This window comes from Trichomycterus rosablanca, chromosome 3 (assembly GCF_030014385.1).
Source record: "Trichomycterus rosablanca isolate fTriRos1 chromosome 3, fTriRos1.hap1, whole genome shotgun sequence".
NCBI classification, from domain to species: domain Eukaryota; kingdom Metazoa; phylum Chordata; class Actinopteri; order Siluriformes; family Trichomycteridae; genus Trichomycterus; species Trichomycterus rosablanca.
The window spans coordinates 41,840,039-41,854,098 of NC_085990.1; the positions used below are offsets into that span (position 1 = coordinate 41,840,039).

At 41.3% G+C, this 14,060-nt stretch overlaps 1 protein-coding gene across 1 annotated transcript in view; it reads right to left on the reverse strand.

Annotated features, from left to right (window-relative positions):
- stt3b (STT3 oligosaccharyltransferase complex catalytic subunit B) overlaps positions 1-13,642 on the reverse strand; it is a 69,590-nt gene extending 55,948 nt beyond the window's left edge. Inside the window, exon 1 of the mRNA XM_062991335.1 lies at positions 13,196-13,642. Within this exon, the coding sequence (XP_062847405.1) occupies positions 13,196-13,458 (263 nt within the window). The 5' untranslated portion in view covers positions 13,459-13,642. The remainder of the gene's footprint in view (positions 1-13,195) is intronic.
- Between the last annotated feature and the right edge of the window lie 418 nt (positions 13,643-14,060).

Here is a 14,060-nt window from a genome sequence, read left to right on the forward strand (position 1 = left end):
ACACGGTTCTGCTAGGGCGGGATGCCCGGACTATGTGGGTGGGGTCTTCAAACGCTGTGTAAGGACCCTGATTGGCAGATAGAGAGGCACCTGTGCAGAGTGCATGGGTGAAAAAGGGTTCTGCTAATGGCTGCACGCAGGTCGGAGGAGGTGTGAGCAGCAATATACCCACCTCGACTGCAATCAGGGATCCCCCAGCAGCGGAAGATAAATTGACTACACTAAATTGGGAGAAAAATGGGAGAAATCTGCACAAATAAAAAAGGAAAACAATAATATCAACAATAATAATGATAATAATACTATGCAAAAACAACTATGCAGAATAAGTCTTTATTATTCTTGGCACAAAATAAACATGCATCGTGTGAATGTGGCTCCTAAACAACACAAGGGTAGCACTGTCGCCTCACAGCAAGAAGGTCCTGGGTTCGATCCCCAGGTGGGGCGGTCTGGGTCCTTTCTGTGTGGAGTTTGCATGTTCTCCCTGTGTCCACGTGGGTTTCCTCCGGGTGCTCCGGTTTCCTCCCACAGTCCAAAGACATGCAAGTGAGGTGAATTGGAGATACTAAATTGTCCATGACTGCGTTCGATATAACCTTGTGAACTGATGAACCTTGTGTAATGAGTAACTACCGTTTCTGTCATGAATGTAACCAAAAGTGTAAAACATGACGTAAAATCCTAATAAACAAACAAACAAAATTGTGCTAATGTCAGTTTTTTTGTTTTAAGTCCAGGCAACACCATAAGCCATTTTAACCCTGATGTCTAAACTGGAAGTATGACATTCCTGTCCTCATGTACAGCAGAAGGTTCTTGAGGATCTCCTAGACACAGTGATCTGCCCAAAGATGGAGGATAAAAAGTCAGTGGCCTGCATTGTGTCAGTGAAGACATCTACTAGCTTTTTCTGACCCAGATTGGTAGCCGTCATATAATGGAGGATTCTGCTAGTGAGTATAAAGTGGCAATGAATAAGAGAGAATGAGTACAATGGGGGGTTTGAGACCAATAAGCATTCTAATTCTGATTCTAATTCATTTGCAGCATTTAGCTGACACTTTTTATCCAAAGCGACTTACAAATGTGGTCGAATACAATGCAAGCAATTGAGGAATAAGGACCTTGCTCAGGGGCCCAACAGTGGCAACTTGGCAGAGGTGGGGCTTTACCCAGCAAACTTCTGATTACTAGTCCAACACCTTAACCGGTGAGCTACCACCCACTCACCGGGTTAGATGTCTCACAATATTGGTGAATTTTATAAGTACATGAGGTGTCAGGTTGCTGTCCTGGAAGGCTACAATACTAAGTGGCTTAAGAGGTAAAAAGGTCCAAGCTTATTTAACAGACCTGATTAAACTCATTATTTAATTAACAAAGCCTGACAATCTGTTAAATATAGGCTGCCCAAGTATTGACTGACACCTCCGATCTAACTGCATTTTTTAACTAAAGAATAGTAGAACGGGCAGGAGAAGCTTTCTACTCACATATAAGTGTGGAATGAGGAAAGTGTGAAGTTAAGACTAGGGATGTTAATAATTAACCAGTTAATCGATAACTTACAAAGTAGTCCTTGTACATGATGAGGTCAGTTATAAATGTCTAATATTCATTTCCACCAGCTGAGAGCTATTTTTTTGAGCAGAGCTGCAAATCTCTGATACACATTCACATGATACCAGAAAAAACCGCTTCTGCACTGTATATGCTGGCTATCCTCTTACCTGAATATGAATCTAACTGAAATTTGACCCAGTGTGCCGGTGACCTTTTCACTGACCACCCATGAGACGTATTTATTTTTATTAGGATTTTAACATGTTTTACATTCATGACAGAACAGGTAGTTACTGGTTACACAAGATTCATCAGTTGAAGTTTAATATCAAACACAGTCATGGACAATTTAGTGTATCCAATTCACCTCACTTGCATGTCTTTGGACTGTGGGAGGAAACCGGAGCACCTGGAGGAAACCCACACAGACACGGGAGAACATGTGAACTCCACACAGAAAGGACCCAGACCACTCCACCTAGGGATCGAACCCAGGACCTTCTTACTTCTTACTGTCCTGTCTTGAGCATCCTTTTGTCTTCCCAACTACCTGCCTGTCCTCCCTCACCACATCCATAAAGTTTCTGCCTGGTGGCTTCATCCTTGGCAATTTGTAAAGCTGTTGTTGCTCCAAAACACTTCATATTTTGTAGCTAGTGTTTTTAATTGAGGTATAGCTGCAATCACGGCATTGTAAGGTGGTGAAAGATGTGAGGAGGGAACGACCATCCCTGAACCGAGGGGGGTGTGCCTGAGAGAACATCTTTCACCATCTTACAATGCCGGGAATTGCAGCTATAACCCAATCATATGTGAAAGCAAGGCACACATGGCCATTGTAATTAATGGTCATTGTGATTTGCATGTTATGCAATGTGCTGGTTTTGGTCGTCATGCATTTTAGCTGAATATAAGATTGGGGTATTCACCACCAGCTCAGACTGAAGAATCTGGATGATTGATGAAACGTATCTCCACACCAAACTTTGTGTCCATGTGAATAGATTTAACTTTGTGGAGCTGCTGTTTCAGATTCAAAATAACAGCATGTCATGTCAGTACCATTTTTCAAGTTAAGTCACAAAGCTTGCTCTAGGAGCTGCCACGTTTGGATGCATGTTTGCTTGACTGTACCCGCTAGATGTGACACTCATATACAATACGCTGAACTTTCCTTCTTCGTTCCCCTTCCCCCACCCCATCCTCCAGTTTTAAATTGGCTTTGATCTTGCAGGAATTCAACCCAGGATCTCAAATCTTTAATACAATACAAGACTACAAAAAGAACACCAGGTCAGGGGCCAGGATGAAGCTGAGCGATGGATTTCCTGACATGGAGCCTGCCTCTATTGCAGCCTAGATGCGTGTTGAATTCCGACTTGATTTACACTTCTGTCTCAGTGATAAGCTCTTAATGCACAATAAACACACAGGATGCAAATCAACTTGGACAAGCGAGTAAATCTCTGTCCTACTACAGAATAAATGTTAATCTGTGTTCTAATGTAGAAAGACATTTAGAACATAATTGGCAGCTTTACTGATTTGAGGGGAAACTAGGAATCTGAATGAATTGCCTATGACACACGTGTGATTTGATCATTTGAATAATAGCAATCAAGGGGCTAGTAACGTCTAGCAAATTGTATTTATTTATTTAGATGTTTTACGCTGTGCTCACAGTGGTTATATTTCACAGCAGGAAAAGTAGGCAATTCTCATATTTCAGTTTACAGTCCTTGTCAAGTGTTGCGCTCTTTCAGACCTATTTTCCCCAAAAACTTAAGACTGTTTTCATTTTGGTTTAACGTGTACTAAATAACCAGATCTTGTGGCTACTTGAACAGCACTAGGAACCTGAATTTGGGTGCCAGGCTGCACAATGTCAGTCATACCTAATGCACATAAGCAGGCTTGTCAAGTTCCTCCACCCCAAACTCACCCAACCATGCCTTTATGGACCTTGCTTTGTGAACAGAGCAGTTATGCTGGAACAGTAAAGGGCCTTCCCCAAACTGTTCCCACTATGTTGGAAGCATACAGTAGTTCAAGTTGTTTTAGTATGCTGAAGCATTAAGGTTCCTTTCACTGGAACTAAGGGGCCTAGACCAGCCCCTGAAAAACAACCCCATAGCATTATCTTTACAGTTGACACAATGCAGTCAGGCAGGTAAAGCTTGCTTGGTGATGTAAGATTTTTCCACCCTGTAAGCGAATATACAAAAACAATGATCTAGCAAAAATGATCTATACATTTATATCTACAGTATACACTGATCAGACATAACATTAAAACCACCTCTGTGTTTCTATACTCACTGTCCATGTTATCAACTCCACTTACCATATAGAAGCACTTTGTAGTTCTACAATTACTGACTGTAGTCCATCTGTTTCTCTGCATGCTTTTTAGCCCCCTTTCATGCTGTTCTTCAATGGTCAGGACTCTTCCAGGACCACTACAGAGTAGGTATTATTTAGCTGGTGGATCACTCAGCACTGCAGTGACACTGACATGGTGGTGGTGTGTTAGTGTGTGTTGTGCTGGTATGAGTGGATAAGACACAGCAGCGCTGCAATAGTTTTTAAATATCATGTCCACTCACTGGACGCTGTCCACACGGCGCTGTTGGCTGGATATTTTTGGTTGGGTGGACTAATCTCAATCCAGCAGTGATAGTGAGGTGTTTAAAAATTCCATCAGTGAGTGGACATGGTATTTAAAAACTCCAGCAGCGCTGCTGTGTCTTATCCACTCATCCCAGCACAACACACACTAACACACCACCACCATGTCAGTGTCACTGCAGTGCTGAGAATGATCCACCAGCTAAATAATACCTGCTCTGTGGTAGTCCTGTGGGGGTCCTGACCATTGAAGAACAGGGTGAAAGCAGTCAGTCAGTAATTGTAGAACTACAAAGTGCTTCTATATGGTAAGTGGAGCTGATGACATGGACATGTGTGTAGAAACAAGGAGGTGGTTTTAATGTTATGGCTGATCAGTGTATATGCAGAAGCAATTCTTCACTCATCCACGCAAAACAGTGGCAGCATGGCGTTTCTTTGAAAGTACACGTCCTTGGAAGCAAATTAAAGTCTTTTTATGAGGCATTACACCACAAAAAGGATAAGCATTTTGTTTGTGAGAATGAAATAAGATTGGATGATGACTACAAACATAGAGAGGCATAAGGCATGGAACAGTGGTACCTCCGCGGTTAAGGTACTGGACTAGTAATCATGAGGTTGCCCCTGAGCAAGGCCCTTAACCCTCAATTGCTTGCATTATATTCAGTGATAATTATAAGTCGCTTTGGATAAAAGCATCTGCTAAATGCTACAAATGTAAATGCATGAACTTAAAATCTTGAATGCAAGATGTGCGGTGCTATGAATATATAGCGCAGGTTATCAACCTCTTAGCATTACTGCATTAAGTTTATGATAAAACACATCATAAAGGGCAGAGATAACATGACAAAAGTTGAACTGTGTTACCTGCATGCAGCAACAAAATAAACTCTCCACACTCTATACTATGCACACAGTGAGACAATCACACTTAGTCAATTCTAGGTCAAACAGGTTAATTGTTAGCCTACGGTAAAATAAATGCTGTCAGACTAAGGGCTGAAAAACCACAACGAAGTGAAGATTTAGAACAAAGGAGGAACGTCTGTAGGTTGGGAACACTTTAGTCTAGACTTTTAGTCTGAGCGTGCTCAGCCCAAAGTTTTGCCTAAAGCCGACAGAATCGCTGTGGGTTCCGCCACAGGGAATACGACATTGCTTTATCATAACTTCAATTACAACCACAAACTGAATGAGCGGGGTTCAGAAAAAACACCTAAGAGCCCAATCAGATCAACCTCCCATCAAGATGTGACAACATATAATTTGGACTTCAGGCATCACAAAGAAATAAGCAATGCTAGTACATACCACCTGGCTAAATATATGGTGCCTTTTACAATGCTTTTTTACATACACCGACCAGCCATAACATTAAAACCACCACCATTGTTTCTACACACATTGTCCATTTTATCAGCTCCACTTACCATATAGAAGCACTTTGTAGTTTTACAATTACTGACTGTAGTCCATCTGTTTCTCTGCATGCTTTGTTAACCCCTTTCATGCTGTTCTTCAATGGTCAGGACTCTCCCAGGACCACTACAGAGTAGGTATTATTTGGATGGTGGATCATTCTCAGCAATGCAGTGACACTGACATGGTGGTGGTGTGTTAGTGTGTGTTGTGCTGGTATGAGTGGACAAGACACAGCAGCGCTGCTGGAGTTAGTCCACCTACCAAAAATATCCAGCCAACAGCACCCCGTGGGCAGCGTCGTGTGACCCCTGATGAAGGTCTAGAAGATGACCAACTCAAACAGCAGCAATAGATGAGCGACCGTCCCTGACTTTACATCTACAAGGTGGACCAACTAGGTAGGCGTGTCTAATAAAGTGGACAGTGAGTGGACACGGTATTTAAAAACTCCAGCAGCTCTGCTGTGTCTGATCCACTCATACCAGCACAACACATACTAACACACCACCACCATGTCATTGTTACTGCAGTGCTGAGAATGATCCACCACCCAAATAATACCTGCTCTGTGGTGGTCCTGACCATTAAAGAACAGGGAGAAAGCAGACTAAAAAGGTATGTAGAGAAATAGATGGACAACAGTCAGTAATTGTAGAACTACAAAGTGCTTCTGTATGGTAAGTGGAGCTGATAAAATGGACAGTGAGTGTAGAAACAAGGAGGTGGTTTTAATGTTATGGCTGATCAGTGTATAATAAAATAACCAGTCACAGATTCCAATATCTATCACACTACCCCAGAGATGTACAACAGAGCCATATGTGAGCCTGACAATTCACTGCATTAACCAGGAATTTGAATTAAAAAGTCAATGTTTGCATAAGGAAAACACAGGAGCTTAGGAATAAAGCCTGGGTTTGCAGGATGTTTTTACTATATTTGCACAAAATGTTTGCACTATAATAACTTGCATTGTTGCAATTGTTGCATTTAAAGAGATGAAATTATTCTTCCTGCATGACACTAAAAACCTCCATTCTTATTTATTATTCCTTTCCTGGCTCTGAATGTACTACTGTACTGCAAACATTCTCTATCTAAATCATAATTTATCAAATAATTATAATAAGAAAAGAACCATAAGGAGGACATAATAGAAATAATATACACAAAGTAAACCAAGACCAAAACCTTCTCAATTATTACCATCCACTAAACTTGCAAAAATATTAATTAATAAAACAATAATCAAACTTTACCCGACTGTTCTGTGTTTAGACCAACCGACTTGTCATATACACTGATCAGCCTTAACATTAAAACCACCTTCTTGTTTCTACACTCACTGTCCATTTTATCAGCTCCATTTACCATACAGAGCAGGTATTATTTAGGTGGTGGATCATTCTCAGCACTGCAGTGACACTGACATGGTGGTGGTGTGTTAGTGTGTGTTGTGCTTGTATGAGTGGATCAGACACAGCAGCGCTGCTGGAGTTTTTAAATACCGTGTCCACTCACTATTAGACACTTCTTCCTTGTAGATGTAAAGTCAGAGACGATCGCTCATCTATTGCTGCTGTTCGAGTTGGTCATCTTCTAGACCTTCATTAGTGGTCACAGGACGCTGCCCACGGGGCGCTGTTGGCTGGATATTTTTGGTTGGTGGACTATTCTCAGTCCAGCAGTGACAGTGAGGTGTTTAAAAACTCCAGCAGTGCTGCTGTTTCACACACTAACACACCACCACCATGTCAGTGTCACTGCAGTGCTGAGAATCATCCACCACCTAAATAATACCTGCTCTGTAGTGGTCTTGGGAGAGTCCTGACCATTGAAGAATGTATACATGAACATGTGCAACACAATGGAATTCATTTTCCATACATCGCAGCTTGTTTGGAAGCTGTGATCTGAGCGAAGGGTGAGCCACTGTTTAGCGCACCAGGAGCCGAGAGGGAAACTAACCATACCTCAAGAAACTTATGTTTAAAAGATTAGTATGGACCGGGAACATGTATGTATTGTTTTAATTTAACTGCCTTTTCTTATAGGTTTAGGTGTGTCAAAGTCAGCAAGCAGAATATGGAACAGTAATAAAGTCGATTTTTCATATGTAAACCAGATAAACATTCAGGAAGAACAAGAATCCATTCAGCCGCAAGTGCCGACCATAGTGTTTACCGTCATCTCTATTCACTATTATATGAACATTTCTTCACTTCCTCAATGATAAGACCAACCTGTTTAGTTACAACACATGACTAAACCAACAAGAACGGCAAGCTGAAAATAGCATTAAAGTCTGAGATCATTTGGGATTTACAATAGGTTACCCTTACTGATTTACCCTTACTGCTTTAAACTATTATTAGGCAACCCAGACATTTAATGCAACACATTCAACAGACCATTCAACAGACCAGACCGCCTACAACGTTAATTTCTTTACGTTAAAATAATTTTACATCTCAATTGCACATCGAGTACTAATTCAGCTATTACAAAAACACCAAGAGCTGCATTATTTTATTCATTTGAAGAAATCATGAAATGTCTCTAAGACAGACAGTTTCTGTTGCTATATTGATCTCCCTTCCCACTAAATATGAGCGATCATGAAAGCAAGTAAAGCCGCCAAGGACATACAAGTTAATAAAGATGACAAGCACATGTTTGTAAAAAATCTCACGGTGGCTAAGTGGGTAGCACTGTCGCCTCAGAGCAAAAAGGTCCTGGGTTCGATCCCCAGGCGGGGCGTGGGTTTACTCTGGGTGCTCCGGTTTCCTCCCACAGTCCAAAGACATGCAAGTGAGGTAAACTGGAGATACTAAAAATTGTCCATGACTGTGTTTGATATAACCTTGTGAACTGATGAATCTTGTGTAATGAGTGACTACCGTTCCTGTCATGAATGTAACCAAAGTGTAAAACATGACGTTAGCCGCTCAGGTGGCGCAGCGGTAAAAAAAACAAACGCTGCAACCAGAGCTGGATTTCGAGTACGTCGTATCAAATCCAGCTCTGCCTTGCCGGCTCGAGGCCGAGTGGCTGTATGAGCAACGATTGGCCGGTTGTTCAGTTGGGGGGTGGGACAAAGTGCCGGATGTGGGTCTCTCTCTGTCAGAATGCGATTACGACCTCTGCTGGATGATTAGAGGCGCCTGCACAGAGATGAGGAAAGAGTGCCCTTAGGGTGAGTCTCTCCGCATGCAACGCTAGGTGGCACAATACTCATCAATATGTGGGTGGCAAAAATGCATCCGGCTTGCAGCTCATATGTCGGAGGGGATGTGGGTTAGCTTCGATCTCATCGGTCAGAGCAGGGTTTGGCATAGACAGAGAGGAAGCACGATGCAAATTGGACAATTGGACGCGCTAAAGGGGGAGAAAATGCAAAAAAAAAGACGTTAAAATCCTAATACACAAACAAACAATTAAAAAAAATCTGTCAATATCTTTCTAAATGAAACTCATGTAAGTTGATCTAAAAGTTACACCCAGCAATGATAGTCCCTAACGCTAAAGGCTTACAAAACTAAGAATAAAATAATTAAGTCACTGACTTGAGGATTACGCCAACTCAAAGTGGTTTCATGAGTTTTATAAAACCATGACACATCCATTAATCAAATTACGCTCCACATGTGATGTGTTTCCATATTAAGACCGTGAAGCAGTATTAAAGCCTGGCAGCAGGATTATAAACTCTAAAAGCTGGGTATTTACTGAAATTGGGGCAACCTCATAATTCTTTATAATTACAACAGTGTTTGAGTAACGAGTGCAAGATCAACCTATAAACCTTGCTATTTCCACAAAAACACACCCAAGAACCAAAACCTAAAATTGTATTAAAAAAGCAAACTTCTTGGAAACCAGAGTTGCTGGATGTATAATTGGCTTTACCTTGATGAGTTTTTCCAGTGCAAACAGTCCCACATAAAGGGCACTGGATACGTTAGGCTTAAATTTGACTGTCAAATGACATGAGCCTCATTTTTGGAGAACTTTTTCTTTTGTCTTTCATTCAGCTAAGCAGAGGATAAACTACATACTGGTGATGATACATTACAAAGACACTGATCTCATTTATCAAAATGTATCAGGACAGGCATCAGTTTGAGCCAGTGCACTTTTGTCTCTTATCTCTTGATAAACATTGGGTGACAATTATGTGAGTGCTCTACTTCTTCATGTATATGGCTTAGAGGTCTGAAACACTGGCTGGAGAAATCTCGTTTACTGAAATGTTATGTGGTTCTACAAAAGTGAATCTGAATTGTTCTTAGTGGCATAAGCTGTGTTTTGTCCAGGAAACAGGACTAACTTCCACTCCACTCTGGTAACTTAATGTTAACTCTAGAATAATACCCTTGGTAAAAGTCAGTATAAAGGTTATGCAAAATTGGCTTAAACTCACAAGTAAAATCTAGCCTCAAATTTTGGGATTTAAAAAAGTAAAAAAACAAACAAAAAAAAAACATTAATATTACAATATTCCTCAAATAAAGCCATTTCACCATTACTATTATTATTATTATTATTACTGAAACTCTTCAAAACTATTGAAACGTCTAGAATCAAAGCCAAAAAATATGTCTGAAAAAGAAAACAAGTGTATTTTACTAATACATACAATGAAAAAGATATCTGGATATTTAAACAGTAGGGCGGTTACACAGAAAATAAGCTAGCCGAGCCTTAATATCAGGTATGGTGGAGGTCCTGTAATGCTTTTTGTCTTCATGGTTTTCCAAAGTATTTGGAGCCTTAAACATAAAATTTTCAATGAAATCCTACCTTATTTACCAAGAAACTAAAACTGGATCATGGTTGGGTTCCAGCAGGTGTTTATAAATTTGGATATACACGGATCAACCATAACATTAAAACCACCTCCTTGTTTCTACACTCACTGTCCATTTTATCAGCTCCACTTACCATATAGAAGCACTTTGTAGTTCCACAATTACTGACTGTAGTCCATCTGTTTCTCCACATGCTTTGTTAGCCCCCTTTCATGCTGTTCTTCAATGGTAAGGACTCTCCCAGGACCACCACAGAGCAGGAATTGATGATCGATCGTCTCCGACTTTACATCTACAAGGTGGACCAACTAGGTAGGAGTGTCTAATAGATTGGACAATGAGTGGACATGGTATTTAAATAAATACTTCAGCAGTGCTGCTGTGTCTGATCCACTCATACCAGCACAACACACACTAACACACCACCACCGTGTCAGTGTCACTGCAGTGCTGAGAATGATCCACCACCTAAATAATACCTGCTCTGTGGGGTCCTGATCATTGAAGAACAGGGTAAAAACAGGCTAAAAAAGTATGTAGACAAACAGATGGACTACAGTCAGTAATTGAAGAACTACTAAGTGCTTCTATATGGTAAGTGGAGCTGATAAAATGGACAGTGAGTGTAGAAACAAGGAGGTGGTTTTAATGTTATGGCTGATCAGTGTATATTTAATGACCCCAGAATAAAACTTTTTTTTTTATGCTCATCCCTGTCCCTCTAAAAAACCTATTGAAAACATATTGGCAGAGCTTGGGGGGGGTGGAGTTTACAAGAGAAAACATAACAGCCTGCATTGAAATACAATGTGTTATTTAATCATGTTATTAGAATTACAGAAGAAGTGCTGCTATGTTGGTAAAAGGAACATGTATAATACCAGATATCTACATTTTTTCATTCATCTATCTCAAGGCCAAAGTAACTAGAGACTGTTCATGTCACAATGTTCAAACCACTTGTCTTAAATCCCTTGTGGCAATTGTTCAGCATTATAGATATTACATTTCAATTATTATTTACCTGTGAAGCGTTATACAGCGTGGACAAGCTGGTTATTAATTTGTGCCTGTATCCGCTTTCATATGAACTTCCAGGAAAAGTGCAGAGCAGTACTCAGAAGGTTGGTAATTTACATTTTCAAGATAGATAGCACTTTGGGAGCACTGGATATGCTATTTCAGAAGACACTTTCACAAATGCAGTTTATTTTGAAGTAATTTGTGCAGAAAAAAAAGAATACAATTATACAATAATATATATTTAACCAAAGAAAATTATGTATGTGATGCAGGCATTATACTGTATAAGAAATTAAGACCTTAAACTCCTACCGGCTAGACATTAAGAATCTGTTATAAATAGGGGTGGGAAATAAGACCTAAATCTTCTCCCAAATGTATGTGTAATTGTATATAACAATAATGGAAAACAAATCATAGGAACACTTTTGTTGCTTGTGACTTTTCAGTCTTTGCATGCCTGAAATCCTCCGTTCCAGGCTAAATGTTTCCGACACGGAATTAATATAAAGCAGTCCTACAAAACCAACCAAACAATCAAATCCAGAGTATACATGGTTTTATCATCCTACAGTACACAAAGCCATGTACCAGGACGGTCTTGGAATTTTAATAATTTCTGATAAAATTCTCTTTAGACAGTCATACAAGCTTCCCTCATGCCCAACAGCCAATATGCTGATACTGATGAAGCTGGGTAGACTATAAACATTGTCACCCATTTTCTAGCAATTCAGTGAATAGCAGATCTGAGTTTCTTGGTAGTTCTAAGATTTACATTTAGTTAGGAGCCTTGCTCAGTGACTTAGCGGCCATTTGGCTGTGGATGGGCTTGAACCAAAGACCTTCTGGTCACTAGTCCAGTACTTTACCCATTATGCTACCCGTGCCCCAGTCCTTGGATTACATATAGCCATTCAAACAAATCGTATCTTGGCATAGGGTGTTAGTCTGGTTGAGTGCAGTTAAACCTTGGCATGTTTGTGTGTTTATTAGGATTTTAACGTCATGTTTTACACTTTGGTTACATTCATGACAGTAACAGTAGTTACTCATTACACAAGGTTCATCAGTTCACAAGGTTATATCGAACGCAGTCATGGACAATTTAGTGTCTCCAATTCACCTCACTTGCATGTCTTTGGACTGTGGGAGGAAACCGGAGCTCCCGCAGGAAACCCACGCAGACACGGGGAGAACATGCAAACTCCACACAGAAAGGACCACCTGGGGATCGAACCCAGGACATTCTTGCTGTGAGGCGATAGTGCTACCCACTTAGCCACCGCGCCGCCCTAAACCTTGCCAAATCCTAAGACTGTCGTGACATGCGTACACGTCCCTTGACTCCAATTACATATCGCGATCCAACTCAATTCTGAATTGTTCGACACATAATGCAGCACGGTAGCGAACTATTTGTGAACGTATCACACTAGCTTATGTGCTCTAGAGTGAACTAAGATTGATCCATTATTGCAAATTGATCGATCTAAATCATGCGTATACGAAACACTGCCCCACTCCCTACTCAGTACAAGTGTATTATGGGTGTTATATGTCGTCTTGACAGCTTAAGTGCGCTAGAAATTGTCCACTTGGCTTTTAGACATGACCGCAAAATGTAAAATGAGTGCACTACTTAGTAAATAAGTTGAGGTTTGGGACAGAGCCCTAGAACCCTGCAGCGGCGTTAATAGTTGGCTAAGCTACATGAGTTAGCTTTTATCTTTACTTACCAAGGGTCAAACTCATGGATGATGCTCTCGAAGCGAATAACAGCGAAAAGCCGAGAGCTGAAGCCTGCCAGCCACGCCAGGAAGAGGATGGTGAAGGACAGGAGGGACTGCCACCCCGCAGGCTGGGTTAATCCTCCGGACAGGCCTCCTCCTCCCCCTCCGCACGCTGCCGGGCTGTTAGCTCGGCCGTTACCCGACACTGAGCCGCCCGAGTTCAGACTCGCTTTGTGCTTGCAGTCGGAGGCAGCGCGGTGCTCCGCCATGTTCTACCGCGGTCAGATGCTCTCCGAGTCGGTCAGCAAAACCCTCACACAGCACACACCGCTCCGCCGAACTCCCTACTGCTGCTCCTTTCACTATTCACTCCCTATTCCAGCACAAGCATTTATTTCTACTGAGATATAAAACAACTCGGTGCACTGTCAGAACGCCATGCTAACCGGCTCCTATCGTGCAGGGCTGAGGGGCGGGACAACGCGGTGCATCAGGAAGAGCAGTTAGCCTCTCACAACGAGACAGGTAACATACTCAGCGTCAGCCGCTTGTAAGCACTAACCAATCAGCATCAAGCACGCACGTGATGGACACCGAGACTAACCAATCAGATCTTAATTCGAGCCACATCGGTTTTATGCTTTATTAGAAGTAATACAGGAAACGTCCCAAACCACATAGCTTTCTGATTTGTACTTGAGCATATGAAGTAACAAACTGTGTAGTACACACTCAGAGAGCACTTTATTAGGTACACCTAGCTGTTCTGTGTATTTATTATTTATTTAATGAGCTACACCCACAACACAAATGAAATGTGGGTATAGAATTACTGACTGAAGCCCACCTGTCGCCATGTTTACTTTGTCAA